At 40.9% G+C, this 19,268-nt stretch overlaps 1 protein-coding gene across 2 annotated transcripts in view; it reads left to right on the top strand.

Moving 5' to 3' along the window:
• Positions 1–7,583, top strand: part of XPR1 (xenotropic and polytropic retrovirus receptor 1) — a 215,991-nt gene extending 208,408 nt beyond the window's left edge. For both annotated transcript variants that reach the window (XM_088845293.1, XM_055419154.2), the window contains exon 15: positions 1,782–7,583. In XM_088845293.1, coding sequence (XP_088701419.1) covers positions 1,782–1,842 — 61 coding nt within the window. In that variant the 3' untranslated portion in view covers positions 1,843–7,583. The remainder of the gene's footprint in view (positions 1–1,781) is intronic.
• Positions 7,584–19,268: the final 11,685 nt, after the last annotated feature.

Below are 19,268 nucleotides of genomic sequence, written 5' to 3'. Positions count from 1 at the left end.
GAAATTGCCTGAGCTTCAGATAGAATTTGTAAGTTCTCTGAAGAAGAGAAGGTAGAGAAAAGCAGAGCAAGGAACTGTCTTGGGGAACAAGCACAAGCAAGAGAAAAAAAAAAACAACAAAAGGGCTAGGAAAGGAATGGTCAGGGAGGTCAGTAGGAAGAATGTCAAAACAAAGCATGATAGTACTACATACAGCAGGAAGCAGAGTTTGAAGAAGCAAGTGGAGGCTGGTAGGGTCAGCAAGGTAAGGTCCACAAAGGACTGGAAGACAGTGCAATAGATGGTCATCCCACTGAACTCCTAAATTTGAACGTCAAGTTGTTGCTAGTTACCAGCAGAGGGCAATCCAGACATACACTCTTTCTGCTTCAAAAACAAGGAAGCATTAGATCTTTATATTCAGTTTCAGATGTTCAGTGGAAAAACACCAGCATATTAGATTGCCTCCAGGGGAAGACATTTAGAACAATGGAGCAGGTTTTGTGCAAAGGGAGAGAGCAGCGAATCTAAAATAAGATCTGAGACTGAATGCTAACTTTGAGACTCTTGCAACCATTTAACACATCCTTAACATTTTTAATGTCTATTTCTACCTCTGTTGAGTAATAATAATACCTACTTTACTTCATGGAGCTCATGAGTTGCAGAATATTTTGACTTTATCTAATACTCCATTTTTCATCCTGTGCAAGAATCTCTTTTATGGAATCCTGAATAGTTGATTATCTTATTCTGATTGACAGTCATCAGTGATAGTGAAGTTTATACAAGGCACCTGATTTTATTGTTGACGAACTGGCAGCCCACTCCAGTGTTCTTGCCTGGAGAATCCCAGGGACGGGGTAGCCTGGTGGGCTTCCGTCTATGGGGTCACACAGAGTCGGACACGACTGAAGTGACTTAGCAGCAGCAGCAGTTACTGTGGTAGATAGCTTATGTTGAAATATGCTTCAGTATAACTTCAACCAGTTGATCCTGGTTGGACTTTCTAATGTGATTTAGTATTCTCTCTCCTGAGTCCTGTGTGTAGTCATTCAGTCCGACTTTTTGTGACCCCATAGACTGTAACCCACCAGGCTCCTTTGTCCATGGGGATTCTCCAGGCAAGAATACTGGAGTGAGTTGCCATGCCCTCTTCCAGGGGATCTTCCTAACCCAGGGATTGAACCCAGAATCTCCCATGGATTCTTTACCGTCAGAGCCACCAGGGAATCCCCTCTTCTGTGTATACTTCATCAACTGTTTGAAGACAACTGTCATGTCTCTCCTTTAGTCTTAATCTGCTGGCCAACTCTCCTCGTTTTTCATGTGTTCCTCAAATGATTTTTCTGTCATCCTCATCTTAATTCTTTGTATTTGTTTAATGCTTTCCTGGTGCTTTTTATATCCATTCTCTCACTTGATATTCATACTGTCTCCATGAAATGAAAGCAGTATTATGTATAAAGGTATCATTATTCCTGCTTTACAGAGATGAAAATTGGCATCTCGGAGAGGTTAAAAAAATACATCATAAAATCCAAACCCCGCCATTGCACATTACACATGACCTACATTGTTGTTTCTTTCCTCTGGATACAACCTAGTTTCTTAGTGTTTTTCCAGTAATATCTGAAATTGAATACAAAGCTCTAGGAGCAGTCTATCTGGTGTAGTATATAGTGTCCATGACTGGTTATGATGTATTTTTAATGGTAGTAAGATTGAAAATGTACCTAATACTTTGGATGTGTTTGTATTTTAGTAATGGACTATTATTTTTTTCCTTTCATTACCACTAGATCCAAGGCTCGTGACACTAAGGTATTGATAGAAGACACAGATGATGAAGCTAACACTTGAATCCTCTGAAGTCTAGATTAACATCCTTGGTTTTCCTACTCTACAATTCTTTCCTCGACCAACACAACCTCCAGTACCTTTCCAGCCGAAAACAGGAGAAGATATATAACACATTTTCCGAGCTCTTCCAGATCGGATCCTATGGACTCCAAACAAGCTCACTGTGTTTCTTTTCTTTTCTTCTCGTTTAATTTTAATTTTCTATTTTTAAAACAAATACTTACTTCATTTTGCCAATCAGAGGACATTTTAAGGAACAAAAACACAGTATCTTCTGGATTGTTTACAATCACAAGGACACAGATACCTATCAGGATGAAGAACAGGCATTGCAAGGACCCTCTGATGGGATGGTACCGAGATACCTCGGCTTCCGCTTGGCCCGGTTTTGACTGGTTGAAACCGGACATTGATTTTTAAATTTTTTGTCAGTTTATGTGGAGAATTTTTTCCTTTCCTTCATACCCAGCGCAAAAGCACTGGCCGCACTTGCAGGGAAAGTGCAACTTAGAGCAGTACCTTCATTCACGAAGCTACTTTTTAATTTGATGTAACTTTTCTTATTTTTGGGGGGGTTGCTGGGTGGGTGGGAAATACGATGTATTTGTTACATATGGTTTTCTCATTATTTATGAAACTTAACCGTAAAAGAATGATATAACTCCTGTACAATGAAGGTGATAACAGTGAAGACAGGGGAAACTAATGTCGGACAGCATTTGAGGGTTTAGTCCACAATACCTCTTTCATGAGATGACTTGCACCTGTTTGACTTTTCCTTCCTTTCTTTTTAATTTTAAGCCAAAGTTTTATTACTAATGTTTTGAGTTGCTGCTGCTTCAGAATCCTGAGCATGTCTCCTGCAGCAAAGCCTTCACACACGTCCACACAACCAGTTGAAATGTATTGAAGAGGTCTGATACATTTTTTTAAGGAACAGATGTGGAATACATTTGCCCATATTCCAAGCGTAACTGAAGTTACGCCTTATTAAGCTTCAACATGTAGGATAATTGAAGTACAGCCTTTACCAACTTGGGATTAGAAGGCACAGCTATTTCATAGGCTCTCTACACCCTCACTGGATAGTTTTTCTTCTGGGCTCACTTACTTTAGCCAGAAGTTGATCAAATTAAAAGTCTGTCTTGGGGAAACCATGCTTTTGAGAGCATAGAACAAGTTATCCTTCCTCTCTCACTTGACTGTGATGAAACAGAGATTGGCAGCCACTTCTCCCAGCAGTTTTAAAGGATGAACGTTAGATTTCATGCCCTCCTATGACAGAAAAACTGCTTTTAAAATGTGGGGGGCCTAAACTTGGTTATACACGAAAAGCATATTTCTTAGAAATTTCAGACTATAATGGTCTGTACACAATGCTCATTTTCACTTTTGTCTAATTTCTTTCCTATTTCCTAAGTCATCAGATAAGCCCAAAAACCCTACAGGATTTTTCTCCCTTGAATGTGATTGGCATTAAATTTAGCATTATCATTTACTTAGTATTAAAAGCATATGATTACTTCCCCTTAGTATATACCCTTTTGTCATTAGCTCTTATGCCATGCATCACAAGTCTTCACTCATCCCTGTCATAATTCCAGGAGATTAATTAAAATTCCTGTTGCTACCAAAATTCTACCAATTAACTAATATTTTCTTTTTTTAAAGGAGTTTTTTCATCTTTATTCTGTCAAGCTTCCAAAATTTGCTCCCTTCCTGAATTGAGACTTTTTTTTTTCCTGAAAAATCACTACGCTCTGTGGCCTTTACTGCTTTTTTTGTTTTGCCAAGTATATTCCTTGACCCAAAACGGAAGAAGAGAAATTTAGTTATTATTTTTTTAGTTTAAATAAAATGGATCATTTCTAATAATCAGTGGTAACAATTTAGTGACCCTTAATAGATTAAAGGTTTCATTATTTATACTTGGGATTTTTTTTCTAACGATTCTGGTTTTGTACGTTGAAACTATTGGGGAAATATCACTGGTCTGTCCAGAAGGAGCAGTAACTATTACTGAGTTATATAGAAAAGTCCAGTGGACCAGTCATTTCTTGTACAAATAAAATTGGTGGTACTAATATGTATCCAGAGCAATTTGACTTGTCAACTTCATTGTCTGTTAGTAAACCTATATAATGACACACTTAAAATCTTTTAGTTGACTTCTGGTATTTTAATTCCCCAGTGTTTTTACTTTAGTGTATCCTATGACCAGTTTGGTCTTTTTTCAACTATTAGGATTCTCGACCCTGATCAGTATTGTTTTTTCATAGATAATCCATTGTTCGAATATATTCTTTTTCTGCTGTTGGTCCTATCAGAATAGTTTGTTCAGGAATGATAAGGCTTAGGTAACTTTCAGCTTACTTTGACAGATGCTTAATGTTTTTAAACACAACAGCTTTATGTTCCTCCTGAAGCTCTAAAGAGAAAAGAAGCCTTTTCCTCATCAAGAGGAAACAGTTTGGAAGACAGAATGTATAATTTTTTCCTCCAGAAAATGCAATGGGCATTTTTCTCACCTAACTTTTATATGCTCTAGTTGTGAATGCTGTGTCCTACCTAAAATTTTACTGGAGCATCTTGTATACTGAAACTCTCAATAGAACTCCTAGGAAATGAACATCACAGAATTATTTTAAAGGAGCAAGTCTAACCAAAGGAAAAATGTCATCTGATTTTAGGTTTAGAAAGTCTAGTTCTATTTGAGAATCACTCAATTGATGGTATCAGTTAAAATACTCCCAAATGAATAAAAAAGAAGTATTTTTTAAAAAGGATAAAATTTCTTTTTCATTTTGTGATAATATGGAAAGCATTGATGTGTGTAGAGAAAGTAAAAGACAAAAGTGGCTTATTTTCTATGCACAGATATACACCTCTAAGGCTGCCTATACCATTAAAATGGAGTAATTGAGGATTTCATACCATACAGAGACATTAAAATGATCACACAGTGTCATCATTAATTAGGTTATAATAGTTATTTTTAAGACCGGAAAGATGTTGGAAACCTATGTGCAACTTTCTTTTTCAGCATCAGCCCTTTTTCTCCTTAAAAAGCTGCTTCATTCCAGATACAGAAGCAGTATTGTGGGAGGAGAATGCCAGTCGCCCCAGCAGTAGCATGTGTGAACCCTTAGAGAAGGAAAACGGAGCCCAGCCCCTTGGATTTGTGACATCCCAGTATTGCAACATGAGAGTTTGAAGATTTTAACAGATTTTGCTAGAAGTAACTTTTTGGTATATGATATCCTTCTACCATGGTTTGACCAAAGTATATTCATGATAACTAGAGAAAACAATTCATGCTTTCTTAACTAAGGCAAGTTAAGAATAGGAGAAAATAGCCTATTATTGAGTGTACAGGCATTGATTAACAGATATTTAGTTGAAGAGAAATAAGGTAATTGTGGAGGTAGCAAAGAAGAGCAAGAGGAAGTTGGACCTTGGCAGCAGAAGGCGGGCAGTGAGGAAAGTAGGTGAGCTTGATCACATGGGGTGACGCTGCCTGTTGTAATCTTTCCTTTGGGTGGTTATACTGCTGGTAGACACCTGCCTGTTTTGCTGCCCTCTTTCTCCACTACTTTCCTTTACTTGGGAAATAGTTCTTTATGCCCAAATGCAATTTTCTTAGCAACGACTAGAAAAAATTTTTAGTCTAAGGAAAGTAATTTAGAAAATAACTATCCATGGTGTTATTTTATTAAAATATTTAGGATTCTCTGATGTGATTGCACTTTATTTGGTAAATGAATTTCAGATTATTTTCTGTAATAGTTTGCATGAAATTTTTTAGTTCTTAAGAAATAAGAGCTGTACAGCATATTGAAATTTTAAAAATTAAGGTGGCTTCTCAGATTGAAAAAAGTTATGTTGAATCTAAGGCTTTCTCAACTACAAAATCACCAAACTTTTAACACATCTAATTTTAAAAACCAGTAATAGATATGATCTATGTCACTAAGTTAAGACAATTAAAGTTTAGTAGAACTTCAGGAAAAGTTAAAGAGAAATCAAATTTTTGAGCTTAATTCATTCCTTTTTATGATGCATCTGGCTTAGTTCTTGCTTTTGATGATTAGCTGAAGCAAGGAAAGGTTAAAGAGATTTTACAGATTGCTTAAACACATACATTTCTGCATTTCAGGTATCAATCTTGATAGCAAATCTTAAAAGCTAACTTTCTGCATTATATTTTCAGTCTGTACAATGTCAGCACAATGGTAATGTAGGCTAGAGTTTATTATATTAGATTGTAAGAAATTTGTGCTGATTAACGCTACAAACTAGTAATTTACCCAGGATTAAGCCACACCACTCACCAAATATGAAGATGACAAAGAAGTTTGGAGCTTAATTTAAATGATATGAGAAATTTGCGTGGGAATTGAGAGGAGCCTGCTGATTGGAATGGTTCATCATGCCTTTCTAATATGAATTGGCAAAACTGTGATATTGAGTTGCCCCTTTAAAAACAACCTTCCGGAATGTATTTGCTTGCTTACTATGGAGTATAGTGGTTATCACATTGGCCTAACACTTTCAATACACTTACTACAGAAGAGGAAGTCAGAGGGACAAGATGAGTTTCCCTGAAGAGAAGCAAATCATTACACTGCTTTTCATCTAAAGTATGTTTCCTTATAGCAGACCTTTATTTTATTACTAAAGCAAAGCCACCTTCAGTTTTTTGTTTGTTTTGTTTTATGCCATCAACCTAAGGAGGACAATCAAATAACCAACCGTTTGCCTTGGATTCAGTGTGTCTGCTAATTACACCATCTCATCTTACATACCTTCAGACCAGTTACTTGACTAAACGTCCACCATATTACCTTAGTTCTTCCTATGCCCTTTCCTCTGCACCACCACAGAACAGAGGGAAGACTTAACTACCAGAAAGATGTGAACTTCTAAGAAAGCAAGGATTTCATCTCACTCTCCTTTTATCATTATCTCTGAAGTCCCTCCCTACAGTTCCCTGATGGTCCATGCTGCAACACCAGCATGGCGGAAGTAAGGAGAAAGATTGTGGGGAATCCCGAAAGAGCAACTGATTGTGACATTGTTATTCTTTTGAACTATAAAGTAAAATTGTGAGCCACTTACACTTGCAGAAAGAGCAGAACTCTTAAGTTTTATCACATTGTGAAGATTAATGTCTTACTGTTTTCCAGATTAGCGCAGAAGCTTGTATCAGTGAAGAGTATTTAGGAGGGCAATAGGGTGTAAAATGTACCTGTCTCTTTGAGCCCTCTCCCTCTTCCTCATGTTTCCTTCACCCCACCCCACCCTGCCACCTTGTGTTGGTCAGGTGATACTGTTCTATGAAACTGAGCTATAGTTGTCACAAGTAACCATGGAATGTGATTAGTCCTCTGTGGGTGCTTCTTTCCCTCCTTTTCCTCCCTTGCTTTCTTTCTTACTCCCTCCACTCTGGTAAATGGAAAAGGTGATGTCAAAGAATTGATGCTTGCTTGGACTCATGTTGTATCTGTGACTATGCTATTAGCTGTCTCCTTTTTCCTTCTTACATGGGTAGAATTCATATGAAGTGTGGCGTTCCCTTCTTGAAAGTAGGTTTAATGCACAATGTGGTACTGTTTTATAGTTTCTAGATGGTTGTATAAAGCAAAAAGTTATTGTGGTTATGTGTTTTTAAAAGAAAATAAGTGATTGGTTTAAAAAAAAACTGTTCTTTTTTCATTATTACAAGCTTTCTCTGTTTTCCATCAGTTTACTGACTCCTTTGTCACTGGTGAATGGTTTGTGTGACTGTGTGTTTTTCTCTCTGGGTTTCTTGGATCCTGAACATGATTCCTCTTAGGACTACTAACGTTAAGGGTTTAGGGCAAACAGACTTCACGGGTGAACGTTTTTTAACTCTTCTACTAAATTGAAAAATAACTAAAATAGCATTTTTTCTTTAGGTAATATATGAAGTGTGACCCTAAAGCAATGGGATTGATGCAGCCAATCTTTTTTTTAGTTAAATCCTGAACAGCTGGACACCTGTAATCATTCCATGCCCAGACACTGTGGGAATGTAGAATTTTCTGTGGAATTCCTGGATTATTACTCCTATCTATCTAGAAAAAGTTATCAAATTGACTGACCCCAGGATAAATATACTCAAAATGAAAAGAGAAAAATATTTTATTGACTAAAGCAGAATATGATAACATGCAGTTACCACATTAAAGTCAGGATAAGCTGTGGGTATATATGACTCATTGGAGCCTCAGCATCTCTTTCTATAATCTGATGGTAATAATACATCCTCAACATTTGTATGCCTATAGGTGTATACATACATTATAGTGTTTTACATTTTTAATTTTAGTCAATCAAGTCTGTAGCCCTTCAATAATGAAATGTCAAAGATAGTTTAGAAACTTGTCAAAGATTGTTCCTGTCAACTATTGAATTCAGACATTCTTTTGCCTGCAGTTCCATAGATTCTTTAGAAATCTTTAAGCCCTTCCCTGGCAGCCTTCGTCAGAAAACTTGCTGGGTAGGGTGTGTATCCTGCTGCCAGCTGTTGTCAGTGACCATGAGGATATACGCTGATTTCCTTCCATGCAAGGCCCTCCAGTCTAGTCTGGAGTTCTGGCAGTAATACAAATCTGGGGAGGAGAGATGTCCTTTTTCCAAAGGTGTTTTGTCACTGGGAAGTCATACAAAATCATATAGTAGAGGCCTAATAAATATTTGTTAAAGTGAAAGGTAACTTCTAGAGATTATTAGTAGATAAGCTATTGAGCAAATTTAAGAGGAAATTGACTTTTTTTTCCCCCCATCGATTGCTACAGAGGTTGTGCCTCTTAGGAACACTTGCTTACTGACAAACTGGTCATTCTTCCTGTGTTGAATCAAGTTGTGTAAAAACTCGATCCTGGTGCTCCCTCCCTGATAATTAGCAGCTGCTTCTTCATCCTATGAACTTTCTATTCTACTCCACAGAGAACAGATTAGGTCCCCCAAGGGCAGAGTAGTCACTGCTGACCCTCACTGCCCAGCACAGGCGAGGACCATCTCACACCATCAGTGACATCGTGTAGTGTTAGCGCCATTGATAGAGGAGAAAGTGCTCAGTGCCTGCCTGTGGACACTGTAGTAACTACTGACCCTAAAATTAAGATTTAGATCCAACTGGCTGGATAGTCCACATTCTCCCTATTCCTTAAAAGGAAAAAACACACATATATTTCTTGCTTAGCAGGAACTAGGAAGCAGCTTCTTTCCAAAGCTATGCCTGATCAGAACGTAACCATTTTAAAGAAAATCAAAGAACACTTTCTTCCCACAAAACACACACATGCACAAACTATAGGTTCCTCAGCAAGCTGGGTTCTCTGATTGTTGGTGAGAATTTATCCTCTGCCCCTCCAGGGATGACAGTTCTTGAGACTTTTTTAACTAGTAACAAATGAGCTCCTTAATCAACTGCTTTTCACAGGAGTCTTCTCCCTTGAGTCAGTCACATTCCTTCCCTCTCTTCCCTGCATTTTTTTAAAGTTTCATCCATGGTGAATCGGGATAGTATACTGGAGAAGGCATGAACTTGCGATGGATCAGGCATTGAAGATGTGAAAAGGAGAAAAGAACTAGAGAAATGAGATTGGATGGCAATTGCTAAGTGCCATTGATATCTACAGAAGGAGTAAGAACGGCTGAGGACAAGTACCAGGCAATTGAAAGCCAGATGTAGAATCAGGGCCTCTTTGTGCCATACAAAGAAGCTCTCATCTGTGGCGGGGGAGAGGAAGGCCAAAGGACTTAACAGAACAGAAAACCTTCAGACAGTTAACCAACCAACCAAGGCAGGTTATGCTAGGCCAGGACCCCCTACTGGGAAAGCCCGACACATCAGATGCAAAATCTGGTTGGATCCCGTGCATAGGTTTTGACTCCTCAAACCCCTGAGAACACTCTGAGCCTGTAGACATAACTCCCCATAATCCTCACTAGCCCTCCCACCCCTGTTCCGTATTTTGTAGGAGCTGGAGGATATCCTGAGGGTTCTTGAAGAAAGGGGCCAGAATATAAGATTGAATAGAGAAGTATGTTTGACTTGGAAGTGCTTCACAAGATACAGAATTTAACTCCCTAGCAAGGATTCCAGAAGTTGGTAAAAACTGGCTACTAGGATAGCTCCTAGAAACACTGAAAAAGTGATCATCCATGTTCAGCAAAGTTAAAATTCCAGAATTGCTACAGCAGACAGTGAAGGCAGGGTCCATAAAGCTAGGGAAGTGGGCTTGCTGGATACACTATGGCTGGAAGGCAAGAGGACTTACCATGAACAAAGGTCATGGAGAATGTACTGGTCAGAGGTACACCAGCGTCACTAAAAGCTCAGAGGGGACTCTCTTCTATGAAGATACCATTCCAGAACTGTGAAAGCTGACAGCAATAGCTTTGGGATGGTAGGACTCTGTAAAAACAGAGGCCAGGTGGCAGCACAAATCCACCAAAGTTGGTGAAGATGGCTGTTGTTCTTCAGTCACTAAGTCATGTCCAATTCTTTGTGACCCCATGGACTGCAGTAGGACGCCAGGCTTCCCTGTCTTTCAATATTTCCCAAAGTCTGCTCAAACTCATGTCCGTGGAGTCAGTGATACCATCCACCCATCTCATCCTCTGTTGTCCCCTTCTGCCTTCAGTCTTTCCCAGCATCAAGGTCTTTTCCAGTGAGTTGGTTCTTTGCATCAAGTGGCCAAAGTATTGGAGCTTCAGCATCAATCCTTCCAATGAATATTCAGGGTTGATTTCCTTTAGGATTGACTGGCTTGATCTCCTTGCTGTCCAAGGGACTCTCAAGAGTCTTCTCCAACACCACAGTTTGAAAGCATCAATTCTTCAGCTCTCAGCCTTCATGGTCCAACTCTCACATCTGTACCAGACTACTGGAAAAACCCATAGCTTTGACTAGACAGACCTTAGTCAGCAAAGTGATATCTCTGCTTTTTAATATGCTATCTAGGTTGGTCACAGCTTTTCTTCTAAGAAGCAAGCATCCTTTAATTTCATGGCTGCAATCACCATCTGCAGTGATTTCGGAGCCCAAGAAAATAAAGTCTGTCACTATTTCCACTTTTTCCCCATCTATTTGCCATGAAGTGAAGGGATTAGATGTCATTATCTTAGTTTTTTGAATGTTGAGTTTTAAACTAGCTTTTTCACTTTCATCAAGAGGCTCTTTAGTTCTTCACTTTCTACCAAAAGGGTGGTGTCATCTGCATATCTGAGGTTATTGATATTTCTCCTGGCAATCTTGATTGCAGCTTGTGCTTCATCCAGCCCAGCACTTCTCATGATGTACTCAGGATATAAGTTAAATAAGCAGGGTGACAATATACAGCCTTGATGTACTCCTTTCCCAATTTTGAATCAGTCCATTTCTCCATGTCTGGTTCTAACTTTTGCTTCTTGACCTACAAACAAGTTTCTCAGGAGACAGGTAAAGTGGTCTGGTTTTCCCATCTCTTTAACAATTTTCCACAGTTTGTTGTGATCAGCACAGTCAAAAACTTTAGGATAGCTGATGAAGCAGAACTAAATGGTTTTCTACTTGCTTTTTCTATGATCCAGCAGATGTTGACAATTTGATCCCTGTTTCCTCTGCCTTTTCTAAATCCACCTGGTATATCTGCAAGTTCTTGGTTCATGTATTGTTGAAGCCTAGGTTGAAGGATTTTAAGCATAACCTTGCTAGCATGTAAAATGAGTGCAATTGTGTGGTAGTCTGAACATTCTTTGGCATTGTCCTTCTTTGGGACTGGAATGAAAACTGACCTTTTTCAGTCCTGTGGCCAGTGCTGAGTTTCCCAAATTTGCTGGCATATTGAGTGCAGCACTTTAACAGCATTATCTTTTAGGATTTGAAATAGCCCAGCTGGAATTCCATCACCTCCACTAGCTTTATTCATAGTAATGCTTCCTAAGGCTCACTTGACTTCACACTCCAGGATGTATGGCTCTAGGTGAGTGATCACACCATCATGTTTATCCAGGTCATTAAGATCTTTTTTGTACAGTTCTGTGTATTCTTGCCACCTCTTCTTAATCTCTTCTGTTTCTGTGAGGTCCTTGCTGTTTCTGTCCTTTATTGTGCCATCTTTGCATGAAATGTTCCCTTGGTATCTCTAATTTTCTTGAAAAGATCTCTAGTCTTTCCTATTCTGTTGCTTTCCTCTATTTATTTGCATTGATCGCTGAGGAAGACTTTCTTATCTCTCCTTGCTATTCTTTGGAACTCTGCACGCAGTTGAATATATCTTTCCTTTTCTCCTTTGCCTTTTGCTTCTTTTCTTTTCTCCACTATTTGTAAGGCCTCCTCAAACAACCATTTTGCCTTCTTGCATGTCTTTTACTTTGGGATGGTTTTGGTCACCACCTCCTGTACAATGTTACAAATCTCTGTCCATAGTTCTTCAGGCACTCTATCAGATCTAACTCCTTGAATCTATCTGTCACTTCTGTATAATCGTAAGGGATTTGATTTAGATCATATTTGAATGGCCTAATGGCTTTCCCTACTTTCTTCAATTTAAGTCTGAATTTTACAATAAGTTCATGATCTGAGCTCCAGGTCTTGTTTTTGCTGACTATTTAGAGCTTCTCCATCTTTGGCTTGGTGCAAAGAATATAAGTCTGATTTTGGTGTTGACCATCTGGTGATGTTCGTATGTAGAGTTGTCTCTTGTGTTGTTGGAAGAGGATGTTTGCTATGACCAGAACATTCTCTTGGCAAAACTCTGTTAGCCTTTGCCCTGCTTCATTTTGTACTCCAAGGCCAAACTTCCCTGTTATTCCAGGTATCTCTTGACTTCCTACTTTTGCTTCCAATCCCCTATGATGAAAAAGACATCTTTTTTTTTTTTTTGGTGTTAGTTCTAAAAAGTCTTGTAGGTCTGCACAGAATCATTCAACTTTAGCTTCCTTGAAATTAGTGGTTAGGGTATAGACTTGGATTACTGTGATGTTGAATGGGTTGCCTTAGAAACAAACAGAGATTACTCTGTAGTTTTTTGACATTGAATCCAGGTACTGCATTTCAGACTCTTTTGTTGACTATGAGGGCTACTCCATTTCTTCTAAGGGATTTTTGCCTCATCTATCAGAGGGCAGATAGAAGCAAGAACTACAATCCCTTGGCCTCTGGAGCGAAAACCACAATCACAGAAAACTAACCAAAATGCTCATATGGATCACAGTCTTGTGTAACTCAGTGAAACTATGTGCCATGCAGGGCCAACCACAATGGACGGGTCATGGTGGAGAATTCTGACAAAATGTGGCCCACTGGAGAAGGGAATGGCCAACCACTTCAGTATTCCTCCCTTGAGAACCCCATGAACAGTATGAAAAGGCAAAAAGATATGACACTGAAAGATGAACTCCCCAGGTCAGTAGGTGCCCGATACACTACTAGAGAAGAGTGGAGAAATAGCTCCAGAAGGAATGAAGAGGCTGAGCCAGCACGGAAATGAGACCCAGTTGTGGAAGTGTCTGGTGGTGAAAGTAAAGTCTGATGCTGTAAAGAACAGTATTGCATAGGAATCTGGAATGTTAGGTCCATGAATCAAGGTCAATTGGAAGTGATCAAAAAGGAGATGGCAAGAATGAACATTGACATTTTAGGAATCGGTGAACTAAAATGGATGGGAATGGGAAAATTTAATTCAGATAACCAGTATATCTACTACTATGGGCAAGAATCCTTTAGAAGAAATGGAGTAGCCCTCATAGTCAACAAAAGAGTCCAAAATGCAATACTTGGATGCAATCTTAAAAACAACAGAATGAGTTCACTTTGTTTACAAGGCAAATCCCTGGCTGGGGTCCTTCTCTACTGCTCGGTGCATTAGGCACTTGAAGGGCTACCCTCCCGGGGGTCTTTCTCTATTGGTCAACTATCAGCTCTGGTCTGCAGAAAGAGAAGCTCTAGTGATGTACATGACACAGCATCATCACCTCGCCTCCCTGTCTGCTCTGCTTTCCTCCAAAGGCATTCCCCAGCACGATCTCCTCCCTCACGTCGCCTCAGGCCATTTCCCCACAATCGACAGCAGACCTCATCCTGGGATTGCCCTCCAATCCCTGCACTCCAGCTTTCAGCCACCACAGGTTCCAGAAGACTTGCATCCCTGTCCAGGATACGCAGGGCTGTGGCAAGGATTGTCTGTGCGGTTTTCTTTCCATTCAGACTGTTATATAGAACAGCTGCTGCACTTTCCAACAGCCTCAAATCCTTCTCCGCTGTTCCAGATCCTTGTCCCATGTGGGGATTTGACCCCTGCTTCAGTTCCTCCTGATGGCTGGGACGGTAAAGAATGTCCCGCGATGCCGGAGACCCAGGTTCGATCCTTGGGTTGGGAAGATCTCCTGGAGAAGGGAATGCCTACCCATTCTAGTATTGCTGCCTGGAAAATTACATGGACAGAGGAGCCTGGTGGGTTACAGTCCACAGAGTTGCAAAGAGCCAGATCCAACTGAGCGACTGACACTTGCACTTTCAGTTCCCCCATCCCCGGACGCAGGTCCGGCTGCTCATTCTCCTCTTTTCCCCCCCTTCCTTGGTCCTACCCAGTTTTGCGTGTATATATATATTCCTTTCCAGCGGCCAGGACCCCTCCCCACTCTCAGCTAGTGTTCTGCAAGATCTTCTGTGTCTGAAGGTGTATTCCTGATGCACCCATGGAGAGAGATGTACTCCATGTCCACCTACTCCTCTCCCATCTTGAGGAGCCCCTTCATTCATCTTTATATCTGCTTGTCATACTCTTGTCCTTTTCGTGGAAAGAAAGATATATTTTTTTAACACAGGTGATCTGAGTACCCTTGCTACTCCTCTGCTCAGTTGTGGTGTAAATGGAGACATACCGAAACCTCAGTCCAAGGACACGGTGAGCAGGGCCCAGGCTCCTTGCGGGTGAAGTCAGGGTCACATCACCAGACTAGCCTCTGAGGCTGCGAGAGCTGAAAACTGATGATGAGGGGCATCTAGAAGGAGAGAGCATCAGCTGTGGTCCAGAGACCAGCTGCATCAGTGAGGGGTTGTCTCATCCTTCCAACCTCCCTCAGGAGGAAAAGCGCACCACAGTCCTGGAAGAACAGCTGTCTGAACATGTGTGGAAAAGTGAGCTGAATGGCATACAGGGTGGACTGTGGTGGACACAGAAGTGCACCAGCCAGATCTCTGTCTAAGGAAAGGTTTGCATCACAGGTCTGGGGGCACAGGTGTGAAGGGACAGGTGTGGGGGCACAGGGATGGGGGTGCTGTGAGCGATGTCTCTGGTTGACAGCTCCTCCAGGATATGCCTCAGTGGCAGCAGGTTACCTCACCCCAAACCATGCCCTTTCTGGGGCAATCCATGTCCAGAGACTAGACAAATCCACATAGAGTGATTGTACTTTATACTGGGCATATACCGGCTCAGCTCTCTTGTCCCCCAGAGGCTCAGCGCCTGCAATGCGGGATACGAGGGTTCGATCCCGGGGTCGAGAAGATCTCCTGGAGAAGGAAATGGCAAACCACTCCTGTATTCTTGCCTGGGAAATTCCACGGACAGAGGAGTCTGGTGGGCTACAGTCCTTGGAATTTCAAAGAGTCAGGCACAACTGAGCACAGACACACCCACCACTACAGATTTTTCCATTCTAGACTGTTCTTGAGGGCAAGGATGCCATATGTTTTTCTGTCCTCATTGTCCAACCATAATGCCTGGCTTACACTAAGAAATATCAATTGAAAACATGAATTAATTTGGCCAAGGATAATTTTTGTATGGGCTTCCCAGGTGGCGCTAGTGGTAAAGAACCTACCTGCCAATGCAGGAGACATAAGAGATGCCAGTTCGATTCCTGGGTTGGGAAGATCCCCCGGAGGAGGGCACAGCAACCCAATCCAGTATTCTTGCCTGGAGAATCTCATGGACACAGGAGCCTGGCAGGCTACAGTCCATAGGGTCACAAAGAGTCAAACACAACTGAAGCGACTTAGCACACAAGCACAGTTTTTGTATATAAATGTTAAGAACAGCTTTATTTATTCATAATTGAAAAAAAAAAAACAACTGGAAACAACCAAATGTCCATCAATAAGAGAATGGATAAACAAATTGGTAAACTGTCTTGGTCTGCTAGGGCTCCCATAACAAAATACCACACACTGGGGAGCTTAAATAACAGAAATATATTTCTCATTGTTCTAGAAGCTGGTAGTACAGATCAGGGTGTCAGCAGATTTGGTTTCTCTGGAAGCCTGTCTGCTTGGCTTGCAGATGGCAGCTTTGTCACTGTATCCTCACATGGCCCTTTCTCTGTGGACACGTGGAAAAATAGTTTTTAACAGGGATAGTCATGTCTTTCATAGAGTTATAAAATGCAAACATGTCAGAGATTTTGTCATTAATCAGAAAATCAGTATAATGCTATAACCTGTTCAAAGAAGAATCTAAAACAGAGATAAATATATAGACATCTGGAATGTGAAAAAAATTTACAAGCAAATGCAAAATCAGCAAAATTGGTCAATATTCATGAGTCAGTTCTACAAATACAATCGTCATTTCTCAGGACAGAAATCATTTGCATTACCATCCATTTTACTACAAGGTATAGAATTATAAAATTGCTCAGATAATCTGAAAGGATGCATAGACAGTATAGCCAATGATGTTGGGGGATCATGGGATCATTTCACAGTTTTTCACGTTTTCCCCCATACTTTAATGATTAACTTCGCCATTCCAAATTTTGCATTTATTTATCATTTATTTATCTGGCATAATTACACACACACACACACACACACACACATACTCCAAAATGCTTTGTTCCCAACACCATAGAAAAAATTCCTGTTCAGCTTGGACAATTAGCTAAAGCCAGCAGCCGGGCTCAGGTCCTGGGGCAAATGGACCCACCTCAATTCTTGTTTCCTCTAAATCTTCACAGAAATGGCCAAAACTCTTAGTAAGAGATATCATTAGTAATATCAATATTAGCAAGAGAAAGTTTTTGTCTTAGATGCTCCATACTGAAGAAGTTTTAAAAGCTAAGCAGCTTTCTCATGACATACAGGGACCTACCAACGATGATCTTCACCACTGCTTTCCTGGGGGCAGAGACAAGTCTCGGGGCCCAGTTCCCAGTCCTGCTACAGAAATGGAACTGGACTTTGTGGGAGGGATGAGAGGCCCGAGGGGAAGAAAGAGGAGCAGGAGAGTAGAGGGGTGATTCTGGGTGAGGGCATCTATGGGGCGGAAGTAAACAGCCATGAAACAAGCAGAGAACCTTTCCAGATGTGGCTGCTCATGAAAGGGTGGTGAGGGGTCCAATGGGACAGGACTTTACACACACAAAATCAGAACTTTCAAGGACCAGCAAACCCTCAGACACTAGCACTGGCAAAAGCCTTCCAAGAATGTGTAGAGAATCCACTTTGACCTGAGCCCTGAGCCCATGGCCACGTGGGCACTCTTCTCTCCTCAGCTCAGTAAACATAGAACCTCACACCCTGACTCAGCCCACTGAGACTCTTCTCCAGCAAGCTCTGAAAGGGGCCACCATGTCACAGCCCCCCAGACACACAAACACGAAGCACGCCTCTGCACACAAACCCCAGATGTCCCCCAGGGCTCCTTGGAGGCAACATCTTCCCTGTGAACACCCTCAGGTCAGTTCAGTTCAGTTCAATCACTTGGTCATGTCTGACTCTTTGCGACCCCATGGAGTGCAGCACGCCAGGCTTCCCTGTCCATTGCCAATTCCTGCAGCTTGCTCAAACTCATGTCCATTGAGTCGGTGATGCCATCCAACCATCTCATCCTATGTTGCCACCTTCTCCTCCTACCTTCAATCTTCCCCAGGATCAGGGTCTTTTCCAATGAGTCAATTCTTCACATCAGGTGGTCAAAGTATTGGAGCTTCAGCATCAGTTCTTCCAATGAATATTCAGGACTGATTTCCTTTAGGATGGACTGGTTTGATCTCCTTGCAGTCCAAGGGACTCTCAAAGAGTCTTCTCCAACACCACAGTTCAAAAGCATCAATTCTTTGGCGATCAGCTTTCTTCACAGTCCAACTCTCACATCCATACATGACTACTGGAAAAGCTATAACTTAGACTAGACAGACCTTTGTCAGTAAAGTAATATCTCTGCTTTTGAATATGTTGTCTAGGTTGGTCATAGCTTTTCTTCCAAGGAGCAAGCATTTTTTTAATTTTATGGCTGTAGTCACCATCTGCAGTGATTTTGGAGTCCAAGAAAATAAAGTCTGTCACTGTTTCCATTGTTTCCCCATCTATGTGCCATGAAGTGATAGGACTGGATTCCATGATCTTAGTTTTTTGAATGTTGAGGAAAGTTTTTTCACTTTCCTCTTTCCTTTTCATCAAGAGGTTTTTTGGTTCCTCTTCGCTTTCTGCCATAAGGGTGGTATTATCTGCGTGTCTGAGGTCATTTATATTTCTCCTGGCAATCTTGATTCCAGCTTGTGCTTCCTCCAGCCCAGCGTTTCTCATGATATACTCTGCATAGAAGTTAAATAAGCAGGGTGACACTATACAGCCTTGACGTACTCCTTTCCTGATTTGGAACCAGTCTGTTGTTCCATGTCCGGTTCTAACTGTTGCTTCTTGGCCTGCACACAGATTTCTTAGGAGGCAGGTAAGGTGGTTTGGTATTCCCATCTCTTTCAGAATTTTCCAGTTTTTTATCATCCACACAGTGAAAGGCTTTGGTGTCGTCCATAAGGCAGTAGATGTTTTTCTGGAATTCTCTTGTTTTTTCGATCCAACAGATGTTGGCAATTTGATCTCTGGTTCCTCTGCCTTTTCTAAATCCAGCTTGAACATCTGGAAGTTCTCAGTTCATGTACTGCCTGGCTGGGAGAATTTTGAGCATGACTTTACTAGTGTGTGAGATGAGTGCAATTGTGTGGCAGTTTGAGCATTCTTTGTCATTGCCTTTCTTTGGGATTGGAATGAAAACTGACCTTTTCCAGTCCTGTGACCACTGCTGAGTTTTCCAAATTTGCTGACATATTGAGTGCAGCACTTTCACAGCATCATCTTTTAGGATTTGAAATAGCTCAACTGGAATTCCATCACCTCCACTAGCTTTGTTCATAGTGATTCTTCCTAAGACCCACTTGACTTCACATTCCAAGATGTCTGGCTCTGGGTGATGGATCACACCATTGTGGTTATCATGAAGATATTTTTTGTATAGTTCTTCTATACAAAGTAACACCCTAATCTCCTTCAGATCCTGTCCGCTCCTTCACTCTCCACCACAGCTCTTAAAACTGAATTTGGACCAAACCTCTTAAGTCAGTAGCTTGTAACACTTTGGTTACCAGCCGATCCTGTTATTACTTCTATGATTCTTAAGTCTGTAAAAGTT

Source organism: Moschus berezovskii, chromosome 17, assembly GCF_049115385.1.
Source record: "Moschus berezovskii isolate FMDL1 chromosome 17, NW_MosBer_1.0, whole genome shotgun sequence".
Lineage (NCBI taxonomy): Eukaryota > Metazoa > Chordata > Mammalia > Artiodactyla > Moschidae > Moschus > Moschus berezovskii.
The sequence above is the reverse complement of the archived record's forward strand: the minus strand, read 5'-3'. Positions and strand labels throughout refer to the sequence as shown.